We start from the raw sequence: 10,891 nt of genomic DNA on the forward strand, positions 1-10,891 counted from the left end.
AAGAGCATGGTCGGGACCACGCCCACACGCTTACACATCGAGATCGCGCAAGAACAGCTAAGGCTTTCGTACAAACCCTGTAGCATCGCCATCGCCACTACTCCAATCAATCTTGCCAGCTCCAGGCTGCACACAAACAATAATCATGCGCAGCAGCAGCACAGTGAGCTCTCAATTAGTGTGGTGTACTAGCTAACAGTGCTTTACAAATAAGGCTGGAAAAACCGATCGTGTCTTGTTAGCTGGCTCGACTCGTAGTTGGCTCGGCTCGGCGCGATCCAATTTCTAACAAGCCAAGCAGAATTTTGTGCTCGTTAGTATAACGAGCCAGCTCGAGCTGGCTCACGAGTTGCCATACCATCAGGCCACCGGGCACCAGCTCAACATACAACTCAATAAACCTGAATTCCTGAACCCTAGAGCCCGTCAAGGCCTTAGGCACTTGACCGACCCCCTTGGACCCTGAGCCGCCTCCTCCCGATTCCCGTCTTCACGTCGCCCCTTCCCGTCCTCCCGCTTCCCGTCGCAGCGTCACCCCTTCCTCGGTCTCGCATTGCTTGCTGCCCCAGGTTCGCATCACCCGTCACCCCTCCCTCTTCCGATTCTTGTCACTTCTCCCTCTCCCTCAGCTTGCGCCGCCTTCCTCCCTCGCTCCTCCGAGTTGCATGGCCTGCCAGGTGCGGAGGTGACGCCGCCCATAGCCTCCACCCGATCCCCTCTACGCTCCCTCCGCTCGCTCCTCTCCGGCCCATCCTTGCTCCTAGCAACGCAGGCGCTAGGGCGCCCGGACACAGGAGCCATCAAGCCGCCACCAGGACCCGTTGCCTGCCGCCCGCCATGGAGGATGAGGAGCTCGAGCGGGCCCCGCCCAGTATTGAATCAAGGAGAAGCAAAGAGAAGGAGCGCACCGTCATGACCCCGATCTCGACCCCCGCTGCGCCGGTAGGCCACCATGCCCTCGACCCTATCCTCTGCTGCATGAGGACGCCCGTGACGGATCTGGCAGCAGCTCACGAGCTAGACCGAGCCGAGCTGAGCAGAGCAGATTTTTCCGCTCGTTAAGATAACAAGCCGGCCGGACCGAGCCGAGCCGGCTTGTTATCCAACCCTATTTACAAATCATGTTCATACGAAGACCACAAATGTAAGCTCCAATCACAAATGCAAGTCCTTGCTCCTCAGTGACATACACAGTTTATAGGGCAGGAGTTGATGAACAATTTATATTAAAAAATATCATATACAAAATAAAAAAATGTTGTAAAAATGTTTGTCATAACGATCTAATGCCTAAAAAAAATAATCCACTAATGGCAAACCTTATTCTCTTGCGTTTTCAAGAAAAAAAATTAATAGCAAACAACATAATGATGTTATCGTATCATTTTTATTTGCTGATGATCAGAATTTAAAAGGTTTATGTAACGGACAAAACCCTAAAGGCGTCTTATCGGATGAAATATTGAATTCAGATAGTACATTTCATATGTTTTTTTACTAGTAGCTAGGTCGCAGCACGCACATTGATTGAAGGTGGGACCATCCATCCATGTTGGAAAAATCAATGCCAAGATCATGTGAGACAGGCTTCACATCAGTAACGAGGTCACCTTTGATGCCTCTCAGACTCACCAGCAAGCAACGCAATGTATGAACACGTCCTCTGCACCGTGAGATGGTATCTACGACTATGATAGCCTCAACAAATGATGTATCTCATGTAATTTACTATTCTCACAGAAATTCGCTACAATGGTCGGGATAGTTCAGTAATAGTTGTATAAAAAGGCTATCCATCTTTTTACAGAGCAGTAGTAATCTAGTGTTAAAAAGGCGAAGTTATCGAGCTACAGTGTAAAACTTCTGCAGGGTCACACAACCACCAAACTTCTACTGTGCCAAAAAGGTTCACGGTTCTAACTTTTCCCATCAGCAAAAATCAAGAATGATATCACAGATCAGGCCCCGGTGAGCTTCGTTACTGTCAATCTGTCATTTCAACAGGCCACTAAAAAAGAAAAGGAAAAAACTGGCCACAGAAAAGCTGAGTATTGCTAATAGTTGCTACCTGTTTTCATGTCACAAGTTCAACATCTATATGGCGATTGTGAGCTGGCACAGTTCGGCTGCAACCTCAGTATAGCAAACTAGCTGCAAAAGAAAATAATGTTTAGTAAAGGATCTCAATATTGTTGGTGTTTCATTCAGCAACAGAACAAACTGTCCAAACTGCTTGAAAGACCCAACTTGCACTGTTTCTGCATTGGGTTTTTCAATCAAGTGATCAACTAAGATCTGTCTATCCACCATGGTATAAGTGATGCAGTGACTAAACGGCCATCCTTAGTGTTTAATAATGTCTATATTCTTGCACAAGTATTTGAAATAAAGCTATCATGACATAGATGAAAATCATATACCTTTGCACACACCAGGTGAGGCTTAAGATGTCTTTTTTACAAGTCGGTCATTTGCTTCCAGAATGTCATACAGGCAATGTTCTCAGCAACTGAAGAGCATTAGTCCCGTGTGGGCCTTTGGCAAGAACAATCCGTTTCAACAGAGGCACCGCTCCAGCAGCAATTATTGCTGGGTGATTTTCTGGATCCATGCTCAGATTATACAAGATAGGTAAGGCAGCTTCCAATACATCTTCATCACCCTCTTCAAGCATTTTCACCAGTGGAAATATGCCCCCAGAATCAGCCATTGCTCTTGTGTATTCCAGCACACCACTCGATATTATCTTGTTTAGCTCTATTACGGCACTTCTTTTATTTTCAAAAGAAAATGAGGTCAGCATTTGATCAACTAGCCTTGGAATAGTCTGATAAATAGTTATCTCCATATCTACACTACTGACACCATGATCGCCTGATAAGCCAGCCCTTGATTCTAGCTTAACAAGGCATGCTGCAAGCCAATCCTTTGACTGTAGTGGAAAACTGGATTTGAGCATCCTTCTTAGCAGGGAAGTAAATTTCTCACTATTTATGCTGCGGGTGAAAATATCAAAGTTCAATAACTTTGTCAGTAACCTCACAGCTGCAGACACAGCCTGACTGACTTCTTCAGTGACTACACTAGGAAGGTTATCAAAGTCTTCAGAATCAGCTTTGGTCCCTGTAGACAGTGGAAGTAAGAAAAAAAAATCAGAGATGTCCTTTACTTCAGTATAACACCATTTTGAGATTTCATGCATCAAATATTCTCGGAAAATGGCAGCAAATTGTGGTGTATGACAATGCTACTAAATAATATTTTTTTATTGAAGAAAATTCAACAGAAACTGCTTCACTAGCATCATTATTGGCTGCTTCACTAGCATCATTATTGGCTAACATTTTGCTATAAATGCCAAGGAAATTTACATCACAACTTGCCATGTCATGTTACATTGTTACCTATTACACCACACTAATGAACAACATGCAAACAACCCACCAAATAAGACCATCATGCCAAAGCATGCAAAAATGTTGATGTTCATGGACCAAAAATGAAAATATCGCAATATAACATGGTGGACAGCAAAATAAAATTCACTTTCTAATTAGTAGTTACAAGGTTCTATACAGATCAAAGAAGCCTATACAAATCTTGATGTTATCTGGCAGTTCATTTATTTGGTGATTACTACACAAATAGGCTATTTTACACTATGAATAAAAAAGTTAATGTAAAATCTTCATGGTATGTATAGAAATTCAGAAAGTAAGATCTCTGCAGTACCATAAATCTCATCAGCGCATACTAACTCTTTTCGAACAGTACTTGAACATAACTAATCCAGGCAAAAGATTAATGTATCCATCTGTACTATGCAAAACTGAATCAAGCAACATACCATGAATAACCCCAATTTCCAGAATAGCTTCGATTACGGAACCAGTGCAAGTAGCAGTCATTGCAGTGGCATGTTGCTCCGAAGCTGCTAAATGCTCCAGTACACTACAGACTTTTGCTTGCAGACTTGGGGATGCTTCCTTCAGAACTTTGGCCAAGCGTGAAATAGCATCAAAATCCACGATCATCTCACTGAAAACATGAAAAGCATCACATCACCGCAATATTCCAAAAGGCACCAAAAAAACAATGTGCAACATTTTTCCTTTTATGTACTTTCCACAATGTAATAAGTCCATTTTACCACCTAACCTACTGACAAAGTTCAAACATTCACCCTCGACCAAAGAAAAAGAAGAAGATTAACATAACACCCTCCAATAATAAAGACCAGATTGAAACCATGAATGATGGTTTTATGTGAGGCCTCCGTTAATCAAAACCAGATCGAATAACCATGAATGATGGTTTTATGTAAGGCTTTGCCCATCTGGCTACTCATATGGATTAACATTACCATGTCTAGAAAGGAAAACCAATCATGTCAGCATATCTTGGCATGCCACCTGATATTACTCCCTCCCTCTCTTTTCCCCTTCCTTTGGGATCTCTACTCAAGGATACATCAGACAGGGTACATGCCAACTCAACCTTACTGCCTACCCCATTAGCATCACCTCCCTACAAGCCTGTGACACACCAATGTGTCAGCCTCGTGTGCTCAAAAGAGAAGCACAGCGACCAGAAATGGCAGTGTAGAACCAACTAGCCGCATCAACTGTGTCTATGGATCTGTGTGCCCAAAAGATGTGTGGCAGTTGAAAATGTACTATGTGGAATCACTGTGTAGCAGCGGAAATGTTTACCAAGAATTGTAACATACATAGGTAGACAAAATGGTATCTGCAAGGAACATGTTGTTCCTGTAGCATGTGCAAACAAGGGACAGATGTGACAGATTTGTGTGTCTCAGAAAATAAATTAAGATGAAAATTAGGTAGCAAGCGGGGAACAAGTTGCCATAAGCAGAAGGCTCCTTATGTGCCGGATCTATCCAGAAATGCAGGCAGCTCATTGAGGAGACACGCGCGAAATGAAACTGCGAACTGTAGCTTCAGAATGTTATCGTGCCATAATTCCAGCGAACGCGCACTCTAAAGCCAGAACGTGCACTCTAAAGCCATGGAAAGCATTCAAGTCCACGGCGGTCATAGCAGTGTAACAAGAGAGGTACTAGTGTGAATGTAGATTCAGAGCATATGCCCTGATGGATGGTTGATGCCATCATGCATGATGACAAAGAAAACAGAGAAAAGAGGTGATGTGGCAAAATATGCTGATTTGGCATTTGGCAGGCGTCTTGCTACCACAGCAATGTTAAAGTGATGTCAGTGGCCAGTGGGGCAGCAAAATGCCAATGAAATTACCACCAGTGGCCAGTGTGTAAAATTGCTGTTTCTAGAGTTAAAGATGAATCTAGATTTTGGCCATAGCTCATAGGTGACATGGGTAAACTGGACCAATTCTTCCTGAAAATTAGTCACCCTAAAGAGAATTATTTGCTCCACTGATCAGTGTGAGATCAGAAGACATAAAAGAAATGATAAAGACAAACTGCAATGATCACAAGACTATAGAAGGAAGTTTAACGAGTCATTGTACTGCTCTTCTGTATCACCCATGATTCATTAATTCAATCTATCGATAACCTATTCCAAAGTAATCACATCAAATCATGATTAAAAGATAAAGTAACATATTTCCTTGGTCCCTATAAGCCACTTGTTATGATATAAATGTATGTTTCTCCCCCTTCACAGCTGAAAATCGCTTCCTTCATATCTAAAATTTCTTGTCCCTACATAATTGTTATTTTAGGAAGAAACTCTTGTCCCTGGATTCATATACCATATATTGAGTTTCCCCGTGTTGAGTGATTCGAAGGACTGAAATAGTTTTGCTAAATATTAATCAATTTAGACATGTCCCTAACACTTGAGCTCAATTATTAGAAGTAATATATATATATACTAACACAATAGGATAGTTTCGTAATTGCAGACCAATTCGCAACATGTATGCGTAAGACTTAAACATTACATATAGACCAATGGAATAAGATCTGATGGTACTTGTATGAACAATATAAATTCAAGAAGGCATTAAATAGGTAATCTTACACCAATTTCTAATATGTATGTGTAAACCTAAAAAGGCACTAGCTTAAATGAGAGTAGAAACTAAAGATTTTCTATGAACTTATAAAATGAATAAAAAATGTCAGAAGCATAGTCACAAGGCTGTGATGAACCTGGCCATCTCTTGGTTTACAAATGTATGGGAAATGACACTGCTTCCAGTAGTTGTATCACCTTGAATACTCCTCTCAGCACTCGTTACATCCTCATGAGCATAGCTCTCAGGCTAACAAATTGAATGTATTAGACTGCAGTGTTTCAATAAGCACCATAAATACTGCTGATGTGCAAACAATCCTAACTCACCACAGCAACCATGCTAATCCCCATGTCAAACATTCGAGAAAGTACATAAATCATCTGCATGGAAACTGTAAAGTTAGAACCCTAGCCATGATAATGTAACACTGAAAAGTAAAACAGGTCATGTTGCAGCCCAATACCTTCTCTAGTTGTTTCACTGGGGTATTTGGATCCTTCACTGTATTTACAAGCAGTTCAAGTCCACCATCTGCTTTGATCTTCTGACATATGGTGGCACTACAAAAGGACAGCAAGGAACATATAATAGTCAAAAAACGAAGCAAAGCAACTAACAAAAAACATACTAAACATGGTTGAATAGCACCCCCACTATATTTCTAACATAGGTTATTCATCGTGAAAGCATTTTTTGGCTGTATACTATCACGTGCAAAATACTTCACCACTAGCCATATATGAAACCGTATACACTATTACTTGTTAGTATAGAACCAACATTGCAGATAGCTAGGCTTTATTATCCGTTTCATCTGCTAGCCTGAACAAATATTAGCACAAGTGCATTCAAAACAAGCGAAAATCTTAGACTATTCGTCAAAATGAACTTTATGAAATCCATATGGCTCCAAAAATTCTCAACATGCTTCGAAACATGCAAACATTCTACCATCAGCCAAATGAGTAGATGCACAGACAGAAATGTATCTGTAGGTTCTAGATAGATACCTACATAATTAGAATGTGAAACTCAAGAAGATGATTCATAATTTAACATGATAAGTTCATAACCTAGAGAAATGTATTACTGAGTTATAACTTACAGCACCCAAAACAGAGTTCAATTACCATCTATATTTATACTAAACAATGTTATGTGGTATGATTTGTCTTGATAAAAGAAGAACAAATGGATAATAATATACCTGACACTTAATTTTTCCAATGCATAAGCAGCAGCTTCTCTAACAGACATATCATCGTGTTTCAGCAACTGAAGTAGAGGTTTAACGGCCCCAGCTTCCTTGAATGAGGTGCGCATATGTTCATTTATTGATGCATTGCCTATCGCTCGAGCAGCTTTTTTAATTGCAGATACATCTTCAAGACCAAGAATTAAAACTAGCCGTGCAACACCATCAACCCATGGCAAAATGGTATAGAGGTCACTCTTTTCAGATCCAGATCGCTCATTTCCTTCATCATCCAACTCAATAGCTCCAACACGTGCAAGAAATTGCTGATTAGAACGCCCTATCATAGCATTAATTTTAGCTTCGTTTGGCTCTGTATCCTTCTCATTGACACTCAAGCCAAGGAGCAGTTCAGTAGCACCGTATTTTGAGGGGCGAGAACTCCGTTGAATCTCAGAGCCATCAGGAAAAGTGGGCCACATATGAGGGAGAGGTTTAAAAGCCTTATATGCAGCTGAGCCAACCAAAGGAACCCGAACAAGACCCTCCTCTATTATAAGGCTGTGGTAATGATCATCGCGGGCTAGCAGAATCAGCGAACTTCGAGCTTCCTTTCTAATAATCTTATAGTCATCTTCTTTGGTTTGCAAAAGATGAACCTAGAAAAACAACCATAATGATTATTTTGAATGATTTCAGGAAGTACATAACATCAGGTGAAAAATACACTCTGTAGTCCACCAAAACATTCCTATATAGCAGAAGTTAAGAATTAGGCACATTTTAAAATATGGGCCTAAATACTTAGATAATGCTAAAGTTCTGAGCAACATATCATCAGAAGTTCAGAAGCCACACATCATGGTGCTGCGATTGAAATGGCATATTTGGACCTCATTCAGTACAAGATATTGATTATATATGTGACACTATAAGTGTACCAACCCTTATCATGGCTAATACTCAATTTCAACATTAAAGCAACAGTATAAATTGCAATTATTTGCACTGGGTCTTTGCTAACATGGAACGCAATACAACTTACCAACTTTGGAATCACACCTGCTTCTACCAGAGCTCCATGATTAGAGGGACTTAAAGCTAAATTTGATATGATACCACCAGCAGCTTCTTTGACTTTTATATCTTCTTCATCTAGGTATCTAACAATCTTTGTCAGGACATCACTCCTTAGAATCTTGTATCTCCAGCTTTCATCAATAGAAAAGTTCCAAATGGTACACAAACACTGCTCCATCATCTGCAAGAGAACAGTATGTGTGCATAATACATTAGGTATTCAGTACTCTCCCGACATGTAGCCTGGCTATCAACTTATTTACCACGCATGCCAAACATGGTAAGAGTCAGCTACACTATTTTACAGCAAACATGGGAGGGAGAAGAGAACCTTGGAGTGGTGGTGATTGTATTTGCAGTTACCTCAGGGGTTATTGTAGATTTACACAGAAGACTAATGATTTCTTCCATTGCTCCACTTTCAATGGCCATCTTCCTGTATATTTGAACTGATGTTATGTTACGCAGAAGACCAGCAGCTGCTTCACGGGCTCGAGTGGACTCTGACTTCAGGAGGCTAATGATGAGGACAATGCAACCAGGGAATTGCATTATCTCATCAATGCTCTTCCGGCCGCCAAGGGAGTATTGATAAAGTGTGCAAACAGCATGCTCTCTATCACAAGCGTCATTGTCCAAACCAAGCAATCGAACAAAGAGACCAAGGTATGCAGATCCAGAAGTCGTAGTACCAGTAGAGTAATCAACATCCTAATAAAATCAAGCAATGTATTGAGATAACAACAACTCTAAAAGAAATTGCAACTCAAGAAAGTTCATGCTGAATTCGCTATCAAAACTGCTAACAAACATGAGATTTTAAAAGGGGAAAGTCCATATGATTTCACAAATTTGTTAGTTGCATTTCAACACATTCTCAAAATTACTGGAACACTCCATTTCTTGCTCAAATGGAGCAACAAAATGTAGTCTGCTCTATATGAATATTAAGCTGATGGATAAGCATCTAGCATAGAGACACTGAACCGAGACTAGCCATCATTGTAGAATAAATATCCTCATCAACATTCACAGCCTCAAAAATGAATTCGGAACAGAATCAAGTATGCAGACATGAAGTATTATGAACATTAGAGTTCAGAATAGATAAACATGCAGTTTTTTTTATCCAAGACCATCAGGTGGGTTAAATTCTTCTTCCAGCTTAATGGGCGCTATGAAGTTTTTATTTATTTATTTATCTGTTTCTGCCAGGAGATGGACACTACCGTATTAATCCAATGTTCCTCACCAATTAGGCAATTATCACGGCCCAAAATGGCAAAATCATTTTTTTTTAGAGTAGCAGCAAAATCATGAGGCCGGAATTTGAGAAAACACCTCGAGGGCGTGTGAGGAGGGACGCCGGAAGCTTACCTGTCCCGAAGGACCATCGCCGGCGGCGAACGCGCCTGCTAGGAGCCGGCGGCGGGCGCCACACGATGCCTTGGCGGGAGTTGCAGGGAGGAGGCGGTGGCACCGGAGGTGGAAGCGACGGCCAAGGTGTTGGTGGCGCGGCAGATGGGAGAGAGCAGGGGATGCGGCGACGACCGCCGGCAGCATGGCGAACGACAGAAAGTTCGGGAAACAGAACACTGAGCTCCGCCCTCCGCGGCGCGTGTCGTGGGTGGCGATAGGATTCCGAGGGCCTTCTAGAACAACAAACATTTCTCTATGCTTCTGGACTACGTTCGAAATGGCCCGGAAGTCCTCCTATCTTGCGGCCCAAGTACGGGCCATATCCATGTTCTGGGCACATACCACGATCAAGAATCCAATGTGTAAAAGAAGAATTATGCTAATCTTAACATGATATAAAACAACGGAATTTCAAACTATCAGTCGAGTCAAAATTGATTTGGAATTTATAATACCACTCCGGTAAAAATTGAAGTACAAAACATCTCACCGAGAAATTAGAGTTATATACATGGTATAATGATGGAAGAAGTATGCAAATTCCGAGCCAAAAACTACTGGTAACGGGGTTAAAAACCACGGGTACCCCAAAGTGCGGTCCTGGGGGACCTAATCAAGGAATTAACTAACCACAACCGGACGGTCTGCCCAATCAGATGAACACACGGCCATGGCGAGGACCGGTCCATCAGCGAAGGAAGCCCCTGTTGGTCCGGCAGCGGCGGTGTGGCAGAACCAACCTGAATTATACCGGCTCAGGTACGCGAGTCCACTCCCGAGGGCTCCAACGTGCTTCAAGCGGTATAATCCCTTGGCCTGTCGGGTAACGTCCCGATAAACCACCGATACACAGGATCAAATAAGGTTACCTCACACGAAGGTGAGTCCAGAGATACAATCACCATCACATTTTACATCACAGAGAAAATTACATTACAAGGGTTTCCAAAAGAGGTACGAAGTTTCAAATTCAGAGAAAAGATTACAAACTGTTAAAACTATGGTTTTTAGCAGCGGAAAACATACGCGATGATTACAACACGTCGTTAAGACGGATGTCATGCTAAGCCCGGGCATGACATCACTCAATATCACCAGTGCTGGCCGGGGACGGATTCCATTCCACGGACCAACCTTCTGTAAGAGCACAAGGCCAAAGCAAGGGAAGAGTAG

The 10,891-nt window shown here is 41.9% G+C and overlaps 1 protein-coding gene across 1 annotated transcript; it reads right to left on the bottom strand.

The window, feature by feature from the left end:
- Positions 1 to 1,699: 1,699 nt before the first annotated feature.
- Positions 1,700 to 9,990, bottom strand: LOC112893561. Its single transcript, XM_025960961.1, has 10 exons — positions 9,677 to 9,990; positions 8,663 to 9,010; positions 8,265 to 8,480; positions 7,232 to 7,878; positions 6,488 to 6,584; positions 6,351 to 6,404; positions 6,158 to 6,270; positions 3,848 to 4,038; positions 2,421 to 3,123; positions 1,700 to 2,151 (listed from the first exon to the last, which is right to left on the bottom strand). Exons 1-9 carry the CDS (start codon positions 9,965 to 9,967, stop codon positions 2,486 to 2,488), a joined length of 2,595 nt encoding a protein of 864 aa, XP_025816746.1. The 5' UTR covers positions 9,968 to 9,990; the 3' UTR covers positions 1,700 to 2,151; positions 2,421 to 2,485.
- Between the last annotated feature and the right edge of the window lie 901 nt (positions 9,991 to 10,891).

The sequence above is a fragment of the Panicum hallii genome, chromosome 5, assembly GCF_002211085.1.
Source record: "Panicum hallii strain FIL2 chromosome 5, PHallii_v3.1, whole genome shotgun sequence".
NCBI lineage: Eukaryota > Viridiplantae > Streptophyta > Magnoliopsida > Poales > Poaceae > Panicum > Panicum hallii.